We start from the raw sequence: 23,280 nt of genomic DNA on the forward strand, positions 1-23,280 counted from the left end.
CAGAGACAATCCTGATAATCAGTATATATTATATAAGTGATCACACATAGCACCAGAGACAATCCTGATAATCAGTGTATATTATATAAGTGATCACACATAGTACCAGGGACAATCCTGATAATCAGTATATATTATATAAGTGATCACACATAGCACCAGGGACAATCCTGATAATCAGTATATATTATATAAGTGATCACACATAGCACCAGGGACAATCCTGATAATCAGTATATATTATATAAGTGATCACACATAGCACCAGGGACAATCCTGATAATCAGTATATATTATATAAGTGATCACACATAGCACCAGGGACAATCCTGATAATCAGTATATATTATATAAGTGATCACACATAGCACCAGGGACAATCCTGATAATCAGTGTATATTATATAAGTGATCACACATAGCACCAGGGACCATCCTGATAATCAGTGTATATTATATAAGTGATCACACATAGCACCAGGGACAATCCTGATAATCAGTGTATATTATATAAGTGATCACACATAGCACAAGGGACAGTCCTGATAATCAGTATATATTATATAAGTGATCACACATAGCACCAGGGACCATCCTAATAATCAGTATATATTATATAAGTGATCACACATAGCACCAGGGACAATCCTGATAATCAGTATATATAAGTGATCACACATAGCACCAGGGACCATCCTGATAATCAGTATATATAAGTGATCACACATAGCACCAGGTACAATCCTGATAATCAGTATATATTATATAAGTGATCACACATAGCACCAGAGACAATCCTGATAAATCAGTATATATTATATAAGTGATAACACATCTCACCAGGGACAATCCTGATAATCAGATATTATATAAGTGATGACACATAGCACCAGAGACAATCCTGATAATCAGTATATATTATATAAGTGATCACACATAGCACCAGGGACAATCAGTATATATTATATAAGTGATCACACATAGCAACAGGGACAATCAGTATATATTATATAAGTGATCACACATCGCACCAGGGACCATCCTGATAATCAGTATATATAAGTGATCACACATAGCACCAGGGACAATCCTGATAATCAGTATATATAAGTGATCACACATAGCACCAGGGACAATCCTGATAATCAGTATATATTATATAAGTGATCACACATATCACCAGGGACAATCCTGATAATCAGTATATATTATATAAGTGATCACACATAGCACCAGGGACAATCCTGATAATCAGTATATATTATATAAGTGATCACACATAGCACCAGAGACAATCCTGATAATCAGTATATATTATATAAGTGATCACACATAGCACCAGGGACAATCCTGATAATCAGTATATTATATAAGTGATCACACATAGCACCAGGGACAATCCTGATAATCAGTATATATTATATAAGTGATCACACATAGCACCAGGGACAATCCTGATAATCAGTGTATATTATATAAGTGATCACACATAGCACCAGGGACAATCCTGATAATCAGTATATATTATATAAGTGATCACACATAGCACCAGAGACAATCCTGATAATCAGTGTATATTATATAAGTGATCACACATAGCACCAGGGACAATCCTGATAATCAGTATATATTATATAAGTGATCACACATAGCACCAGGGACAATCCTGATAATCAGTATATATTATATAAGTGATCACACATAGCACCAGGGACAATCCTGATAATCAGTATATATTATATAAGTGATCACACATAGCACCAGGGACCATCCTGATAATCAGTATATATTATATAAGTGATCACACATAGCACCAGGGACAATCCTGATAATCAGTATATATTATATAAGTGATCACACATAGCACCAGGGACCATCCTGATAATCAGTATATATTATATAAGTGATCACACATAGCACCAGGGACCATCCTGATAATCAGTATATATTATATAAGTGATCACACATAGCACCAGGGACAATCCTGATAATCAGTGTATATTATATAAGTGATCACACATAGCACCAGGGCCAATCCTGATAATCAGTATATATTATATAAGTGATCACACATAGCACCAGGGACCATCCTGATAATCAGTATATATTATATAAGTGATCACACATAGCACCAGGGACAATCCTGATAATCAGTATATATTATATAAGTGATCACACATAGCACCAGAGACAATCCTGATAATCAGTATATATTATATAAGTGATCACACATAGCACCAGGGACCATCCTGATAATCAGTATATATTATATAAGTGATCACACATAGCACCAGGGACCATCCTGATAATCAGTATATATTATATAAGTGATCACACATAGCACCTAACGGACATCCTGATAATCAGTATATATAAGTGATCACACATAGCACCAGGGACAATCCTGATAATCAGTGTATATTATATAAGTGATCACACATAGCACCAGGGACAATCCTGATAATCAGTATATATGATATAAGTGATCACACATAGCACCAGGGACCATCCTGATAATCAGTATATATGATATAAGTGATCACACATAGTACCAGGGACAATCCTGATAATCAGTATATATTATATAAGTGATCACACATAGCACCAGGGACAATCCTGATAATCAGTATATATAAGTGATCACACATAGCACCAGGGACAGTCCTGATAATCAGTATATATTATATAAGTGATCACACATAGCACCAGGGACCATCCTGATAATCAGTGTATGTTATATAAGTGATCACACATAGCACCAGGGACAATCCTGATAATCAGTATATATTATATAAGTGATCACACATAGCACCAGGGACAATCCTGATAATCAGTGTATATTATATAAGTGATCACACATAGCACCAGGGACCATCCTGATAATCAGTATATATTATATAAGTGATCACACATAGCACCAGGGACCATCCTGATAATCAGTATATATTATATAAGTGATCACACATAGCACCAGAGACAATCCTGATAATCAGTATATATTATATAAGTGATCACACATAGCACCAGGGACCATCCTGATAATCAGTATATATTATATAAGTGATCACACATAGCACCAGGGACAATCCTGATAATCAGTATATATTATATAAGTGATCACACATAGCACCAGGGACAATCCTGATAATCAGTATATATTATATAAGTGATCACACATAGCACCAGGGACCATCCTGATAATCAGTATATATTATATAAGTGATCACACATAGCACCAGGGACAATCCTGATAATCAGTGTATATTATATAAGTGATCACACATAGCACCAGGGACAATCCTGATAATCAGTGTATATTATATAAGTGATCACACATAGCACCAGGGACAATCCTGATAATCAGTATATATTATATAAGTGATCACACATAGCACCAGGGACAATCCTGATAATCAGTATATATTATATAAGTGATCACACATAGCACCAGAGACAATCCTGATAATCAGTATATATTATATAAGTGATCACACATAGCACAAGGGACAGTCCTGATAATCAGTATATATTATATAAGTGATCACACATAGCACCAGGGACAATCCTGATAATCAGTATATATTATATAAGTGATCACACATAGCACCAGAGACAATCCTGATAATCAGTATATATTATATAAGTGATCACACATAGCACCAGAGACAATCCTGATAATCAGTATATATTATATAAGTGATCACACATAGCACCAGAGACAATCCTGATAATCAGTGTATATTATATAAGTGATCACACATAGCACCAGGGACAATCCTGATAATCAGTATATATTATATAAGTGATCATACATAGCACCTAAGGGACAATCCTGATAATCAGTGTATATTATATAAGTGATCACACATAGCACCAGGGACAATCCTGATAATCAGTATATATTATATAAGTGATCACACATAGCACCAGGGACAATCCTGATAATCAGTGTATATTATATAAGTGATCACACATAGCACAAGGGACAGTCCTGATAATCAGTATATATTATATAAGTGATCACACATAGCACCAGGGACAATCCTGATAATCAGTATATATTATATAAGTGATCACACATAGCACCAGAGACAATCCTGATAATCAGTATATATTATATAAGTGATCACACACAGCACCAGGGACAATCCTGATAATCAGTGTATATTATATAAGTGATCACACATAGTACCAGGGACAATCCTGATAATCAGTATATATTATATAAGTGATCACACATAGCACCAGGGACAATCCTGATAATCAGTATATATTATATATGTGATCACACATAGCACCAGGGACAATCCTGATAATCAGTATATATTATATAAGTGATCACACATAGCACCAGGGACAATCCTGATAATCAGTATATATTATATAAGTGATCACACATAGCACCAGGGACAATCCTGATAATCAGTATATATTATATAAAAGTGATCACACATAGCACCAGGGACAATCCTGATAATCAGTATATATTATATAAGTGATCACACATAGCACCAGGGACAATCCTGATAATCAGTATATATTATATAAGTGATCACACATAGCACCAGGGACAATCCTGATAATCAGTATATATTATATAAGTGATCACACATAGCACCAGAGACAATCCTGATAATCAGTATATATTATATAAGTGATCACACATAGCACCAGGGACAATCCTGATAATCAGTATATATTATATAAGTGATCACACATAGCACCAGGGACAATCCTGATAATCAGTATATATTATATAAGTGATCACACATAGCACCAGAGACAATCCTGATAATCAGTATATATTATATAAGTGATCACACATAGCACCAGGGACAATCCTGATAATCAGTATATATTATATAAGTGATCACACATAGCACCAGAGACAATCCTGATAATCAGTGTATATTATATAAGTGATCACACATATCACCAGGGACAATCCTGATAATCAGTATATATTATATAAGTGATCACACATAGCACAAGGGACAGTCCTGATAATCAGTATATATTATATAAGTGATCACACATAGCACCAGGGACAATCCTGATAATCAGTATATATTATATAAGTGATCACACATAGCACCAGAGACAATCCTGATAATCAGTGTATATTATATAAGTGATCACACATAGTACCAGGGACAATCCTGATAATCAGTGTATATTATATAAGTGATCACACATAGCACCAGGGACAATCCTGATAATCAGTATATATTATATAAGTGATCACACATAGCACCAGGTACAATCCTGATAATCAGTATATATTATATAAGTGATCACACATAGCACCAGGGACAATCCTGATAATCAGTATATATTATATAAGTGATCACACATAGCACCAGGGACAATCCTGATAATCAGTATATATTATATAAGTGATCACACATAGCACCAGGTACAATCCTGATAATCAGTATATATTATATAAGTGATCACACATAGGACCAGGGACAATCCTGATAATCAGTATATATTATATAAGTGATCACACATAGCACCAGGGACAATCCTGATAATCAGTGTATATTATATAAGTGATCACACATAGCACCAGGGACAATCCTGATAATCAGTATATATTATATAAGTGATCACACATAGTACCAGGGACAATCCTGATAATCAGTATATATTATATAAGTGATCACACATAGCACCAGAGACAGTCCTGATAATCCGTATATATTATATAAGTGATCACACATAGAACCAGGGACAATCCTGATAATCAGTATATATTATATAAGTGATCACACACAGTACCAGGGACAATCCTGATAATCCGTATATATTATATAAGTGATCACACATAGAACCAGGGACAATCCTGATAATCAGTATATATTATGGAACAGCTGAGCCTGCAATTCCCTTATGTAAAAGAATTGTGCCATATTATAAACAAGGATATCGGATTTATACTGCGGATTCACGGCGCATTTGTTGCAGAATTTCCCTATTAAGTTCAATAGGAAAGTCAAGTTCCGCAACAATCGTCATTGTTCCCAGAATCCTCTGCGGCTACACCGCGTCTTCACAGCAACGATGCAGGTTACATATATATATATATATATATATATATATATATACATATACATATATATATATAAAAAGAAGGCGTCATGTGACCCCTGTAGCCAATCACAGGCTGGAGAGGTCACATGACAGAGCAGCCGGAAGAGCAGGTACGTTTTGCTATGGTAATGTTCGGAGAGGTGAGGATCGGCCTTGTTGTAGTACATCATTACAAAATACGACTCGTCCCACAAAACAACAGACCACTACAAAGACCAGAAATAGCAACTTACCCCAAAGAGGCCGGCACTGATGGGGTTAAATCCCTGCTCAGTCTGGGTTTAGGACTCCAGTGGGCGGGGTCACTCAATGATTGATACACACTCCTACAGCAACGACTGATAACAGAGAGAACACCCGACCAGCGCCTGGTCTCTACCTCGAATACTGCAATCGCTGAAGGACCTGTGCTGATGTCTCCACCATGGGACCGGCGCAGGAGGGGCGGAGCTTAGCAATAGAAAGTAGTAATGGATCAAGGACCTGTGACGATATCAAGATCACGTGACCGGTGTATCAGGGGGCGGAGCTTAGAAGTGGAAAGAATGAAGAATGGATGAAGTACCTGTGATGAGAAACATGTGACCACTGCAGGAGTTGTCTGAGACCTGAGATAATGTCACAACCATGTGACTGGGGCAGGAAGGGCGGAGCTTATCAGTGGAGAGAAGTGTTGGATAAAGGTCCTGTGACAATCACATGATGTGAGGGCTTGGTGAGGGGCGGAGCTCTGTGAGGGGGCGGGGCTCCTGTGCTATGTGGAGAAGTGATGGATTCAGCGTTTTCTTCTTCTTTTATAGGTTTAGGCAATTGTGTGAAAGCTGGAGCCAGGGGAATGGTGGGAGTTGTAGTCCTCTACTCTTATACCTCCTCCGTGTAATGTCCACTAATATCACATAACAGCCTAGACATGCTGGGAGTTGTAGTCCTCTCCTCCTATACCTGCTCCCTGTCATGTTCTCTGATATTCAGTTACATAGTTTGTATGGTTAAAAAAAAGACATGTCCATCAAGTTCAACCAAGGGAAGGGATGAAACAACATTTCTACACATTGACACAGGAGTTTATATTTTCTCATTACAGGAAATTATCTAAGCCTTTTTTAAAGCCATCTCCTGTCCCTGCTGTGACGGCTTCTGCGGTGACCATTCCATAGATTCACCGTTCTCACAGTAAAGAAGGTTTGTCGTCTCTGCAGGTTGAACCTTTTTTCTCCAGACGGAGGGAGTGCCCCCTTGTTTTTTGAGGAGGTTTTACATGGAACAGGATTTCACCATATTTTTTGTATGTGCCATTCATATATTTATATAAGTTAATCATGTCCTCCCTTAGTCATCTCTTTTCAAGGCTAAAAAGGTTTAATTCTTTCAGTCTTTCCTCATAACTTAGATTCTCCATGCCCCTAATTAGCTTTTTTGCTCTTCTTTGTATTTTTTCCAACTCCAGGGCATCCTTTCTATGAACTGGAGCCCAGAACTGGACTGCATATTCTAGATGAGGCCGCACTAATGCTTTGTAAAGTGGCAATATTACATCCCTGTTCCGTGAGTCCATGCCTCTTTTAATACACGACAATATCCTGCTGGCCTTTGAAGCAGCTGATTGACACTGCATGCTGTTATTTAGTTTATGATTTACAAGTACACCCAGATCCTTCTCAACAAGTGACTCCCCCAGTGTAGCTCCCCCTAGGACATATGATGCATGCAGGTTGTTGGTACCCAGATGCATAACTTTACATTTATCTACATTAAACTTAATTTGCCAAGTGGATGCCCAAACACTTAGTGTGTCCAAATCAGCTTGCAATTCACAAACATCTTCCATAGTCTGAACTATATTACATAGCTTGGTGTCATCTGCAAAAATAGAAACAGTGCTATTAATCCCATCCTCTATATCATTAACCCCTTCCCGCACCTTGACGTAACTGCACAACAAGCTGTGAAGTAAGTTCATGCACCTTGACGTGCAGTTACGTCGGCACTTTAAAAGTTAACCGCCGCGCGGCGCTACACCGCAGAGGCGGTTAACTGTGTAGTCTGCCTGCCCTGGTGTCCAGGTAGAGTACAAGGGACCAATCGAAGCGGTCCCTTGTTAGAGAGGCTCCGATTGGTTAGTCTGTACAGACTAATCAATTGGAGATTAGCACGTTAGAGATCAACGTCAGAGGCTCTGATCTCCTCTGTTGGAGTCAGGAAGTGGAGGAGATCAGAGCCTGCAGCCGTCGTGTGCAACGAGTGTTGAACAAAAAAAACACTTAAAACCCACATTAACGCCATGATCGCAGTCCCAAACTGTGATCACCCCCTCCCCTCCCAGTCTATAAGGGAGCTTTTCTTTTGTTACTTTTTTTTTTAGTCAGATCTAGTCAGTTAGTCAGCGTCAATTTAGCCAGTGTTAGATTAGTCAGATCTAGTCAGCGTCAATTTAGTTAGTGTTAGTGTCAATTTAGTGTTAGTCAGCGTCAATTTAGTCAGCGTCAGACCGCCTGTAAACGTCAGATCGCCCGTTAGCGTCAGATCGCTCGTGTTAGTTTAGTCAGATCTAGTCAGCGTCAATTTAGTCAGTGTTACTCAGCGTCAGTGTTGACGTCAATTTAGTCAATGTCAGACCGCCTATCAGTGTCAGATCGCCCGTTAGCGTCAGATCGTCCATTAGTCATCGTCAGACCGCCTGTTCGTCAGCGTCCGTTAGTCTCAGTCAGTTAGCGTCCTTCAGTTAGCGTCAGTCAGTGTGTGATTGTCAGTTAGTTATTGTCTTTTTGCAAGTGTAGTTTAGTGTTAGTCAGTTATAGTGTCATACAATAAAAAAAATTAAATATATTAGTGTACGTTAGTGTTAGTATTTAGCGTTTTATGTAAAAAAAAAAAAAAAAAAAGTTCTATTCTACATTTTTTTGTATACACTTTCTACAGTATACAAGATTACATAAACCTTTACTGTACACACAAAAAAAAATGGCCCGCAAAACATTTTCTGCGTAGGAGGCGTATGAGATGCTGGCATCGGACACAGATACTGCGAGTGATGTAGGGTCCGCTTTTGTGTTGTCCTCTTCCTCAAGTGACACTGAGGAACCTCCTCGCAGTCGCAGGAGGGTTAGTGTTCAGGTTACACCTGCACCTAATTGGTTGCCCCCAACCTCCTACACCCCCCAAGTACCGGACTTTACTGCTGCTGCAGGGGTCCAAGTCCAGGCAGCAGGGGTGTCTGAAATTGAGTTTTTTCAGCTCTTTTTTTCGGACAGCATTGTGGACAAAATTGTAGAGCAAACTAATCTTTGTGCTCAACAATTTATTACTGCCAACCCCGGTAGTTTTTATGCCAGGCTATACAGGTGGCATCCCACCGACAAAACAGAAATGCTGCAGTACTGGGGATTGGTCCTAAATATGGGCCTAACAAAGAAGCCATCAGTGAGGGCCTATTGGTCCACTGATATTTTTTACCACTGCCCCTTATACCGCACCACAATGCCCAGGGCTCGTTTTGAGGCAATACAGAAGTTTTTGCACTTCAATGATAATTCCCAGTGCCCCCCCCCCCCCAGGATCACCCAAATTTCGATCGACTCTATAAAATTAGACCCCTTATTTCCCATTTGGCCCAAAAGCTTTCCATGTCATATACCCCTGGAAGAGAAATTGCTATTGACAAGTCCCTGGTGCATTTGAAGGGAAGGGTGAAGTTCAGGCAGTATTTGCCCAACAAACGTGCCAGGCATCACATCAAGATCTACAAGTTGTGTGAGTCGGAGTCGGGCTACACACATACTTTTAAAATATACGAGGGAAGAGACAGTCAGATTGAACCCCCAAACTGTCCACCCGTCCTGACCACAACTGGGAGGATTGTCTGGGACCTCCTGCACCCACTGTTTAATCAGGGGTACCACTTGTATATTGACAACTGGTACACAAGTGTACCCCTGTTCAAATGCCTGGTGGAACAAAAAACGGTGGCGTGTGGGACGGTCCGCAAAAACCAGAGACCGCTCCCAAAAACCCTTCTCGGCCAACCCCTGCAGCGTGGGGAGAGCAGGGCGGTCCAAGGCGAAGGGGTCCTATTTTTGAAATTCAAGGACAAGAAGGATGTGTTGATGCTAACATCCATTCATGATGCCACCTGCTCTCTTGTCCCTGTGCGTGGTGCAACACCCACCACCACGTCACGGCCTGTCTGCATCCAGGCATATAACAAATTTATGGGGGGAGTGGACCTTTTTGACCAGATGCTCAAGCCGTACAATGGCATGCGGAAATCAAAAATTTGGTATAAAAAACTTGCGGTGTACTTTATCCAAATGGCATTGTACAACTCCTTTGTAATATACAGGAGCACTGGTCAGGAGGGGACATACCTGGAGTACCAGGAGAAGGTAATCAAATCCCTTCTCTTTGGGAATGTGGCAGAGGTAGGAGAAAGTTCTGCCTCTGCAAGTACGGATGTCCCCAGGATAGTTCCAGGGCAGCACTTTCCTGGTGAATTGCCGTCCACCTCAAAAAAAAGCCACCCCCAGAAGAGGTGTCGTGTCTGTGCCAAAAGAGGCATAAGAAAAGACACGACATACCAGTGGAACACCTGTCCCACCCACCCTGGACTGTGTATGAAGGAGTGCTTCCGGATATACCCCACCTCTCTGGATTTCTAAATTTTATTTTCATCTGTCCCTTTCATTTATAATTTTCGGCCCTTTCATTTACAATTGCCGTCCCTCCCATTTACCATAACCATTTCACCATTTAAAATGTGAACATCCCCATAACAAAACTAAAAATTCCCATTATACCCCTAGATGAATATCTAGGATTTGTAATATGGTGTAGTATCTGCACAATTTTTTAGGCCTATGCAAACATGACATGTGCCCAAAAATCATCCAAGTAAAATAAGGCCTCAAAATCCTTGTGATGTTCCAATATTTTCTGTCCCTGACCATATGTCCAGCAACAGAGAATTAGGGCCAATTTGGGGGTATTTCTAAACTCAGAAGAAATATCCTGATAAATGTTGAGGTGCTTTTCTTCACTTGCATGCTCTGTGTCTGAAAATTCTGTCCTATAAATGAAGCATTTGTCATATGTTCTTTTTCACGCCAGATATCCACAAGATTCTGCAAAAAAACTATGGGGTTAAAAAAGTGATCACACCACTAGAAAAAAATTCATTGAGGGGGCGTAGTTTTCAAAATGGGGTCACTTTTGGGGTGTTTACACTGTTTTGGTCCCACACAGTGCATTGCAAACGCGAAATGGCACTAAAAACTATTCTAGCAAAATCTGCGCTCCAAAATCCAAATGACGCTCCTTCTATTCTGAGCCTGTGGGTCCAAACAGCAGTGTATTACCACATATGTGGTATTGCCGTAATCGGGAGAAATTGCTTTACAAATTGCTTTTTGTCCTTTATTCTTTTTTAAAATCTAAAATTTCTATGTTTTTTCAGAAAAAAAGTAGGTTTTCATCTTCACACACGAATGCAAATAAATTTTTCAAAACAACTGTGGGGTCAAAATGCGAACTATACCACTAGAAAGATTCATTGAGGGGTGCAGTTTCCAAAATGGGGTCACTTTTTCTCTGTTTTTACTGTATCGGCAGCACAAGAACTCTTCAAATCTGACATGGTGCCTAAAATATATTCTAAAAAAAGGAGGCCCCAAAATCCTCTAGGTGCTCCTTTGCTTCTGAGGCCTTTGCTTCAGTCCGTTAGCACACTAGGGCCACATGTGGGATATTTCTAAAAAGTGCAGTATCTGGGCAATAACTATTCAGTTGCATTTCTTGGGAAAAAACCTTCTGTGTTACTGAAAAAAATGGATTACATATGAATTTTGGCAAAAAAAAAAATGAAATCTGTAAATTTCACCTGTAGTTTGCTTTAAATCCTCTGAAATGCCTAAAGGGTTAAAACACTTTCTGAATGCTGTTTTGAATACTCTGAGGGGTGCAGTTTTCAAAATGGGTTCATTTATGGAGACTTTCTAATATATAAGGCCCCTAAACTAACTTCAGAACTGAACTGGTCCCTGAAAAAATAGCCTTTTGACATTTTCTTGAAAATATGAGAAATTGCTGCTAAAGTTCTAAGCCTTGTAACGTCCTAGAAAAATAAAAGTAGGTTCCAAAAACGATGCAAATATAAAGTAGACATGGAAAATATAAACTAGTAAGTATTTTGTGTGGTAATACTATTTGTCTTCCAAGCAGATAGATTTAAATTTCGAAAAATTTAAATTTTGATGGTTTTCACAATTAAATATTGAATTTATCGACCAAATTTTTTCACTAACATAAAGTACAATATGTCACGAGAAAACAATCTCAGAATCGCTTGCATAGGTAAAAGCATTCCAGAGTTATTACCACATAAAGTGACACGTCAGATTTGAAAAATCGGCTTCGTCCTGAAGGCCAAAACAGGCTCAGTCCTGAAGTGGTTAATAAATAAGTTGAATAATAGTGGTCCCAGCACTGAACCCTGGGGTACACCACTTATAACCGGGGACCATTCAGTGTAGGAATCATTGAGCACAACTCTCTGGATACGGTCCTTAAGCCAATTCTCAATCCAATTACAAACTATACTTTCTAAACCTATAGGCCTTAATTTACCCATTAGACGTCTATGGGGGACAGTGTCAAATGCCTTTGCAAAGGCCAAAAACACTATATCCACAGTGGCCCCTCTGTCTAGGCTTCTGCTCACCTCTTCATAAAAACAAATCAGGTTGGTCTGACAACTTCTGTCCTTTAGTAAACCGTACTGGCTGTCACTTATACTACTATTTATTGTCACATAATCCTGTATATAGTCCCTCAATAGCCCCTCAAACATTTTCCCCACGATGAATGTTAAACTTACTGGTCTATAATTACTCAGGGAAGACCTAGAGTCCTTTTTGAAAATAGGCACCACATTTGCCCTGCGCCAGTCCCTTGGCACTATACCAGTCACTAGACAATCTCTGAATATTATGAAGAGGGGGAGAGAAATAACTGAACTAAGCTCTTTAAGAACTCTAGGGTGTAACCCATCTGGTCCCGGGGCCTTGTATACATTTATTTTATTTAACTTAGCTTGGACCATATCTACATTCAGCGAATTCAGTAAATCAACTGATATATAAACCGCACTGGCACCGGAAGCTGCTCTTTCTTCTGTTGTATATACAGAGCCAAAGAACCCATTTAGTAACTCTGCCTTCTCTTGATCCCCTGTGACCAACTCCCCATTACCACTATTTAGGGGTCCTACATGTTCAGACCTTGGATTCTTTGCATTTATATACTTGTACAATTTTTGGGGATTTGTTTTACTATTATTGGCCACCTGCCTTTCATTTTGCATTTTTTGCTGATTCTATTACTTTTTTTGCAGATTTTATTAAGCTCTTTATGTTTTACAAAGGCTACAGATGTACCCTCAGATTTGTATTATTCAAATGCCCTTTTTTTTGTCATATATTGCCCTTTTTACAAAAGGTGTAAGCCATGTGGGGTTTAATTTTAGTCGTTTATACTTGTTACCTATAGGAATAAATTTTGCACTATAAATTATACAAAGTGGATTTTAAGATCTCCCATAGATCATTTGTACCTTTATTTGACATTAGAGGTTTCCTGTCTATGTCCTGAATTGTAGCCCTCATGCTGGTGAAATTGGCCTTCTTAAAATAATAGGTAAAATGTAACTATATTGTGGTCACTGTTACAGAGGTTTTCACGAACATTGACATTCCCAACAAGCTCTGCATTATTAGAAATGACCAGATCCAACAGAGCTTCACCTCTAGTCGGGTCTTCCACAAACTGGCCCATAAAATTTTCCTGCAATAGGTTGAGGAAATTTCTCCCCATCACAGTTGAAGCCAAACCATGATACCAATTAATATCCTAGTAATTAAAATCTCCCATTATCACTACAGTACCCGCCTGTGCAACCGCTCCATCTGTTTATATAGCTGACCTTCTATCTCCTCAGTTATATTGGGGGGTCTATAGATTACACCAAAAGCAATTTTTTCAGTGTTTACCTCCCTTTGTAATTCCACCCACAAGGTTTCAATCTCCTCACAATCTTCACCCACTATTGTCTTTCACACTCAACTTCATATTACTTCTCGCATACAGACATACACCACCGCCTTGATATCACTTCTCACATACAGACATACCCCACTGCCTTTCCTATTTGGCGTCTTTCCGAAACAGTGTAAAACCCTGTGCCCAGTCGTGAGAAGAGTCTAGCCATGTTTCTGCAACACCAACTAAGAGTCTGGACATGCTAGGAGTTGTAGTTCTCTCATCATATCTCCTCCCTGTAATGTCCTCTGATATTCCATAATAATATCCTGGACATGCTGGGAGTTTTAGTTCTCTCATCTTATACCTCCTTCCAGTAATGATATCACATAACAGTCTGGACATGCTGGGAGTTGTAGTTCTCTCGTTATATCATCTCTCTGTAATGTCCTCTAATATTCCATAACAGCCTGGGAGTTGTAGTTCTCTCTTCATATCTCCTCCCTGTAATGTCGTCTGATATCTCATCGTAACAGCCTGGATATGCTGGGAGTTGTGGTCCTCTCCTCATATACTCCTCCCTGTAATGTCCTCTGATATCCCATAATAGCAGCATAGACATATTGGGAGTTGTAATTCTCTCTTCCTATGTACTCTTCTATGTAGGCCATTGTTTATTCTGATGTTGCAGCAGATTTTCTAGATTCTGATTTGGCCAAGAAGTTGTGGATTATCCCTGCACCTCTGGAGAAACCCATCGACATTTGTTCGTTGGATGGTACTCGTGTGTCTGAAGGATCGGTAAGATGCCGTACTCCTGGTCTGAAATTTTCAGAAGGAAGCATCCACTGTGAGACTATTTCTCTTCTGTTAGTTCTCTCTCCTCCTATACAATTATTTTGGGGTATCCTTGGTTGTTCCTCCATAATCCAGTGTTTGATTAGACTTCAGGAGAATTAGTGCAGTGGGAAAGTTTTGTTCAGGGAGAGGTTTTACTTCCCCCGATTCTAGTCGCAGTCACCAGGGTCTGCCTGTTAAGTATAGAGAATTTGTGAATGTTTTGTAACATAACTGCTGATCTTCTTCCCCCTCATAGAGAGTATGACTGCTCCATTGATCTAGTTCCACGTTCCAAAAACCTTAAGGCGGACGCCCTTTCTCGCAGTCTTCTACAGCAACATGTGGAGACACCTGTACCTTCTTTCATCATTCCTCCTGATAAAATGGTGACAGGGCCAACAAAGGATATTTCTGATTTACTCTTGCAGGCTCAGTCTCAGGAACCTCCAGAGAAACCCGCCCAACGCTTTTTTTTTTCCTAGTGACCTTAGACCTGCTGTTCTTTTAGAGATTCATGGCAGTAAGTTGGCGGGTCTTTCAGGTATCACTAAGATGTGCAAGACCATGTCTCAATCAGTTTGGTGGCCAGATATGCGGAGAGATGTAGAAAGGTTTGCTGTGGAATGTGACATCTGTGCTCGCAATAAGACATCTACAGCATTACCTTTTGGTCAGTTAGAACCTTTGCCAACTCCCAGGAAACCATGGACACACATATCCATGGACTTTATTTTCAAGGTGACCAGATCCGGGGGGAGAGATACCAAATAGGTTGTTGTAGACCGGTTCAGTAAAATGGCCCATTTTATACCCTTGTCTGGCTTGTCCTCTGCTGATAAGCTGGCTACTCACTTTGTTCAACTAGTGGTGAGACTTCATAGTATTCCTGAAAATATTGTATCTGATAATATTGTATCTGACATGGGTTCACAGTTTGTGACTCAATTTTGGAAGGCCTTTGTGCAAATGTAGGTATTGATTTGGGTCCTCCGCCACCTATCATCCACAGACCAATGGTCAGACAGATAGTGAACCAGACATTAGAGCACTATCTCCGGTGTTGTTTCAGATTTACATGATGATTGGGTCCAGTTTTTGCCATGGGCAATTTGTTTGTAACAATTTGTGTCATGCATCCACTAATGTCTCTCCATTTTTCTGTAACTATGGTTTTCACCCATAGGCATCTTCATTTACCGTCAGTGCGGGTTTTGACATTCCATTGCTCAGACTGAGGATTAAGATGTTGAAGTAAAACTGGAGTAAGGTCCATGGGGCTTTGGGCTCAGCTGCCCTTCGTGCTAAATGCAAGTTTGATCGCCACCGCAGGCCACATAAGTTCAAAGTGGGAAATAGAGTGTGGTTGTCCATCAAAAACATCAGTTTAAGACAACCATGTGGCAAGTTGAATCTAGATTTATTGGTCGTTTTAAGATTTTAAGACAAATTAATCCAGTTTCCTTAATGGTGAATTTACAACAAAGCATGAGAATGCCCAGGACTTTTCATTGTTCTCTTTTTAGGCCTGTGTATACTTTCAGAAGGGCGATCCGTAGAACTCCTCCTGTTTTGGTCCGTTGTCAGCCTGAGTTTGTGGTCCAGAGGATCCTTGATTTTGAATGGCGTGGCAGACAACTCCATTACCTTGTTGATTTACGGGGTAACGGCCCAGAGGAAAAGTCCTGGGAACAGCTAGAAACATCCATTCTGATAGATTTTTTTAGTTAAACAATTATTATTTAAGTGATTACACATTGTTTTAATTTTTAAAATGTTTCACAAGTCAGGAAATATTATAAATTAGATTCTAATTTATAACATTTCCATGTGCTGGGCACTAGAGGGAGCAGTTCCCAAAATTGCAGCATGGTCAATGTGGTAAAGCAACCTCATTGCTTTATGCTGCAAATTTGGGGTAGACACACTCTCTCTAGTATCGTCACACAATCCCCCCTCCCTTCTTCTAGCTTTTTTTTGCTGCAAAATTTGGAAAAAAAGCACTCGCTCTAGTGAGCTCTGAGAATCCCCCCCTCCTTTATCCTGGCTAGTGCCGGGATAAACGAGGGGATTGAACGGTCTAACCTCCTACACTGTGTGTCGCCATTTTTTGAGCTAACACACAGTGTAGTAGGTTTACATACAGTAGTAAACACACACAAACACGAACATACATAGAAATCTCTTACCTGCTCCTGCCGCCGCGGCTCCCTCCGGCCCGTCCGCTCCGTCTGCTGCCGCTGGTCCAAGTGCACAAGTCCAGAAGCCGCGACCGGAAGTAGTAATCTTACTGTCCGGCCGCGACTTCCGGATCACAGGAAAATGGCGCCGGACGGCGCGCATTTCAAATTGGACTGTGTGGGAGCGGCGCATGCGCAGTTCAAACACAGACGGCGTACACAGAAGTGGATGGGACGGGCCCCGTTCGCAGTCCCTATGGGACTGTGGCTGCCGTATTCCATGTCTGTATGTGTCGTTAATCGACACATACAGAAATGGAAAAAAAAATGGCAGCCCCCATAGGGAAGAAAAAGTGAAAAAATAGAAAAAAGTAACACAAATAAATAAAAACGTTTTTAATAAAACACTAACATTAAACTGATATGAAAAAAAAAATTGTGGTGACACTGTTCCTTTAAGGGATCATCAGCCCTCTTTGAAGGGCTTGGTAATGTTACGATTAGCAGCAGGACTGGTGCTAATCAATGATTTCTGTTATCTCTATGTTTGGGCGTTGCTAGACAATGCCCTTGATCTGTGTCTGGATTTGGTCATCATTTAGCTTTGCCTGGTTAATTAGGGCAGAGTACTTTTCTGGGGGCTAGTATATACTTCAGGCCTGGATTACTCATGTACTGGTTATACTGTTTCTCTCATGTGCTAAATTCTTTACAGATTCTAGTTGGTGATGTTTTTCTTGTCTATGTATATGTGTTTGTTTGAAGTGTGAGACCTGTTGGTCTTCCGAGAGATCTAGTTTTTGTAAAGTGGCTTTTATGTGTATCTTGGTATCAATAGTTCCCCTGGTTTGTTTGCCTTTCCTGTGCATTTGATCTGCTGCCAAGGTGTTGTCTTTCCCTGCTGTGGGATAGTATTCAGATAGGGTCAGTTAGTGCTGTTAATTCTTTCCCACTGTCTATTCATCTGTTAAAGAGGCTCTCTCACTAGTTTAGTAATGCCCTATCTCCTAGCTAATCTAATAGGCACTGTCACACTGACAATGCTAGTGAAAATTGTGCGTTTATTACTTTAAAAGTTATGAGCTTTTTTCTAAATATGTAAATGAGCCTTTATTAGGCAAGTGGGTATCAACAGCAGCGATTCTCTTTTCGTGAAGCTACCTCACAGCCTCTGACGCTGTCCTATCAGCACGAAGCTGCTTCACACAGAATGAGAGAATGAAGCTGGAGGGTAGGGGGATCACTTAAAACAGCCACATCTCGGGCTGTGGACCACCTATAACAGTGGTATATGAAAGATGAGATTCTAATGTTTCATATGACACCAGAATTGCAGTTCTAGCTGTGACACAATCGGAGATATTGCCATTTAAATACAGTCGGGAATGGAAGCTGTATACTATATGATCACACTGTGTTGCTGGGCCGGGAAGGGGTAGAAGCTGTATGACGATTGGATAGTGTCCTATAGAAAACATTACACTGTTAGGAGATAGGGAATTAATAAACTAGTGACAGATCCTCTTTAACTGCTTTCATGCTATTCATCTGCCATCCACTCCATTTATGCGCATCCATCTTCTACTAACTTTAGTGTTCGGTTCAGCTTTTCGCTGAAGTCACTTTATGAATTAATTATTACTTACCTGTGGTAACACCTCCTGGAATTTCCTCCTCAACTTCACTCTTACACGGTTGATCGCCCCTCGCCCGCTCTATTTCGGCTTCATCCTCCGCTTTAATATTAGTCAGATCTTCCCCCTGATTTCACATATGTAACAATTCAGTACAATACAGCAGAGTGCGAAGAATCTAACACATCAACATAAGAAACCACCAAAATCTATGACCACATTTATGATCGCAAGACCCAAAAGCTCCACACCCCCCTATATAGATCTGGTATAGGACTCAGCTTCATCTACCTGATGATTCTCTGGGACATTGCGATTTTCCTCTGGAGAGTCCTGGGAATACAGAGGACTGGGACATCTCTCTGGTGGATTTCTCCTACTGGATCCATCTGTAGCAAACACACAGTGAATGAATACATGACCATTGTATATCTGTCTATATATCAGACACTTCCCTCAAGACCTGCAATTACATGTTTACTTTTAGAGCGTAAATTAATTATAGTATTTGTGTCCCCACCACTGTTCCCTATAAAGTGCGTGGCTGTGCTCACTAAACTAACACTAATTCCGCGCACTGTCACGGCCGGTGGGTGGATGCAGTGGCAGATCATGCCGGTGGTGTCGCTAGCACCGGAGGGCGGACCCGGCGCTAGCGACAGCTATATTCACTTGCATCTGCGTCCTCAGGATGCAGATACAAATAATGCAGCCTATAATGCGTTGGGAAAACCCCCTTCACAGGCTGGCATGATAACGTCACTGAATAACGGTGGTCTGCGCAAGCGGTCCTGCCCGCAAGGCTGTGCATCGCTCTGTCCGTTGCGGGAAAGAGGAAAGGTAAGTACAATATAAGGCTATGTGGGACTATTTACAAGAGGAGTGGCTGTGTGGCACTATTTACAAGAGGGGGGCAGTTTGGCACTATATACAAGGGCGTGCTGTGTGGCAGTATATACAAGGTAGGGTCTGTGTGGAATTATATACAAGGGGGTATGGCACTTCATACAAGAGGGGGAGGGCTGTGTGGTGCGCTTTACAGGGGGTGTGTGTGTGTGGCGCTATCTATACAGAGAAAGACTCAAACAATGTTTGAATTTGCGCACGGCAAAGGCATATACCTCTGCTACTCACAAACACTACATGCATGGCGATAAGGGGAGCAAACTCATGGCTTACTTAGCTAAAAAGAGAAGAAAGCAGAACTATATCTCCAAAATCCAGTCTCCTACTGGAGCTGTACTTGAGGACACCAATGACATTGTTGCTGAGTTTTGCTCCTTCTATCAAACACTGTATGACCTATGTCCTGGGGAGACGCCCAAGGACCTTGCGGACAGAACTGAGATAATTGAGTCTTTCCTAGACTCCCTTTCTCTTCGTACCTTAACTGCTACGCAAAAAGCCCAACTAGAATCCCCTTTTACACTTAAAGAAATCTGTGATGCGCTCTCCAGTATGCCCTTTAGTAAGTACCCAGGTCTTGACGGCCTTCCAGCCTCATACTATAAACAGTTTGGAGACGTCCTGCTGACATTCTGCCTCAGAGTATGTAACTCTCTTAACGCTTCTCAACATTTCTCTCCTTCAGCGCTCGAAGCACATATTTCGGTATTACCAAAAGAGGGTAAAGACCCGTCGCTATGCGGTAGTTATCGCCCTATATCACTTTTGAATGTGGATGTTAAATTATATGCCAAAATCATAGCTAACAGGATGCAATCCTTACTCCCTGTAAAGGATCTGCCAGACACAGCGCCCGTGGTTAATCAGTCTGCACCTGCTCCTAGGTCTGATAGAGTGACTGGATCTGCTACCACTCAGGCTGGTAGGCTTAGGAGTGGGAGAACCTATCACAGCCTGGCCAGACGGTTCTAGCTCCTGCCCTCGGTCTATTTATACCTTCATTTCCTGCTTGTCTTTGCCTGTGATTCTTTCATGTTTCCTGGCTCTGCTGCCCCTGCTATTACTATTGACCTCTGCTTCTTATCGACCCTGGCTTTACTGACTACGCTCCTGCTCTGCATTTGGTACCTCGTACACTCCTGGTTTGACTCGGCTCGTTCACTACTCTTGTTGCTCACGGTGTTGCCGTGGACAACTGCCCCATTTCCCTTAGCTTCTGTGTACCCTTGTCTGTTTGTCTGTCGTGCACATATTGAGCGTAGGGACCGTTGCCCAGTTGTACGCCGTCGCCTAGGACGTGCCGTGCAAGTAAGCAGGAACTGAGTGGCGGGTAGATTAGGGCTCACCTGTCTGTCTCCCTATCCCGACATTACACTCCCATTCCTGATTGACCCAGAGAAGACGGGTTTTGTTAAAGAGGCTCTGTCACCAGATTTTGCAACCCCTATCTGTTATTGCAGCAGATCGGCGCTGCAATGTAGATAAGAGTAACGTTTTTATTTTTTTAAAACGAGCATTTTTGGCCAAGTTATGACCATTTTTGTATTTATGCAAATGAGGCTTGCTAAAGTCCAACTGGGCGTGTATTATGTGTGTTACATCTGGGCGTGTTTACTTCTTTTACTAGCTGGGTGTTGTGTATAGAAGTATCATCCACTTCTCTTCAGAACGCCCAGCTTCTGGCAGTGCAGACACAGCGTGTTCTCGAGAGATCACGCTGTGTCATCACTCACTTCCTGCCCCAGGTCCTGCATCGTGTCGGACGAGCGAGGACACATCGGCGCCAGAGGCTACAGTTGATTCTGCAGCAGCATCGGCGTTTGCAGGTAAGCTACTGTTCCTACCCTCCCTGAATTGCGGTCTCAACCTGGTTTCTCGTCTGTCAATTTTCTCACTTACACTCACCTCAAAAGGTGTTACCTGGGAGCGTTTAGGCAGCGACCAATAGACCGCCTGTTACCCCGGTTGGAAGCAACCCTCCTCCTTCGACAACCACCTAAGAAGCTTATTACACTATACTATAATAATCTCATTAAGATGAATTCAACAATACAGCCCTCCTTTCTTAAAGCTTGGGAGTTGGAACTTAAGACTACTTTTTCTGACGAGGACACCAAGGAGGTTTTTCGAAACTCCCTTGGGACCTAAAGATGTATTAATTTGCAAGAATCCTCATACAAACTGACCTCTAGGTGGTACAAGACTCCCTGGGTATTGCATAAAATGTGTAACAACATCTCCCCAGACTGTTGGAGGTGCCATAAAGACCCGGGAATATATCTACACTTGTGGTGGGAGTGTGAGAAAATCTCCCCCTTTTGGTCCAGATACAAAATGTCCTCAACACCATAACTCATTCCTCTATTGTTATTACCCCTCGTGTAGTGTTCCTAAACCTGTGGCCAACATTCCCTGGGGTGGCCCCCAAGGAGCTATGGTTACAGCTCTTCGCGGAGGCCAAATCTCTACTACCGTTGTATTGGAAGACCGAGGTTGCGCCACCATTGGCTTAGGAAGGGAGCCCAGCTTGTGAGAATGGGGGAGCTTTGGCATCCTGAGTAGCACTCTCATTCCAAGTACCAAATTATCTGGGCACCCTGGTTTGAATTCTGCAAAAATTACTCCTTTCAACACCTCTGGGGTGCAGACCCCCCCCCCCCCTCTGTGTTGGATAATGTTGATTGATATTCTAGTTTGGGAATACTTTCTAAACATTCCCACAAGGCCTGATGTTCTTGGAGACCTCTCTCCTTGAGCGTTTCTTTTCCCTCCTTCTCTATTGCCTTCATCTCTACCCCCTCCCCCTTGACGTTGGGTGCATGTGGTGAGAACATACAACAAGATGCTCATACTTCTTTAATGTTCTGTTTGTATGATTTGGTCTGTTTAATATTGAGATAACGAATTGTACATACGATTCTTCTTATTGTGAATTCTAACAATTACCCGTATATTGTATGTAGTGTGGCTCTTATGCATATTGTAACTCACATATTGCCTCTCTCTAAAACCTCAATAAAATGTTATTTAAAAAATAAATAAATAACAAAATGGAATAAAAAGTGATTAAAACCTCGCAGGTACCCCAAAATGGTTTTATTAAAAACTACAACTTGTCCCGCAAAATATATGCCCTTATGCCGCTTCAATCGACAAAAAAATGAAAAAAGTTATGGCTTTTGGAAGGTGGGGAGGAAAAAATGAAAATCTGAAAAACTGGCTGTGGCGGGAAGGGGTTAAAATGTGGGCGTGGTCTAAATGAGATGACATCATGACGTGTGGGCCAGTCCCACCCTGGAAGGAGAAGACACACGTGATGAATTACCCTCCCCACAAATGTGCACAGATGTGTAATGTTATGGCCCCCACATCACAGATTTACAGCAGGTGTTCTCAACATGGCTTCAACATGGCCGCTAGTCCAGCCTGTGTCCACAGTAATGCCAAACATATATTTATATCTGTCTCTTCTTACCTTGTGATGTGCGCGGCCGGTAGTTCTCCATCATAACCTCCTCGTACAGATCCTTGTGTCCTTCTAGATACTCCCACTCCTCCATGGAGAAATAGACAGTGACATCCTGACACCTTATAGGAACC

The 23,280-nt window shown here is 41.0% G+C and overlaps 1 protein-coding gene across 1 annotated transcript in view; it reads right to left on the bottom strand.

Moving 5' to 3' along the window:
* LOC142670726 (uncharacterized) overlaps positions 1-23,275 on the bottom strand; it is a 44,716-nt gene extending 21,441 nt beyond the window's left edge. Inside the window, exons 1-3 of the mRNA XM_075847116.1 lie at positions 23,156-23,275; positions 19,066-19,163; positions 18,787-18,901 (exon numbers count right to left, since the gene is read on the bottom strand). Of these exons, the coding sequence (XP_075703231.1) occupies positions 18,787-18,901; positions 19,066-19,163; positions 23,156-23,240 (298 nt within the window). The 5' untranslated portion in view covers positions 23,241-23,275. The remainder of the gene's footprint in view (positions 1-18,786; positions 18,902-19,065; positions 19,164-23,155) is intronic.
* Positions 23,276-23,280: the final 5 nt, after the last annotated feature.

This window comes from Rhinoderma darwinii (genome assembly GCF_050947455.1).
Source record: "Rhinoderma darwinii isolate aRhiDar2 chromosome 1 unlocalized genomic scaffold, aRhiDar2.hap1 SUPER_1_unloc_16, whole genome shotgun sequence".
In the NCBI taxonomy this organism is placed as follows: domain Eukaryota; kingdom Metazoa; phylum Chordata; class Amphibia; order Anura; family Rhinodermatidae; genus Rhinoderma; species Rhinoderma darwinii.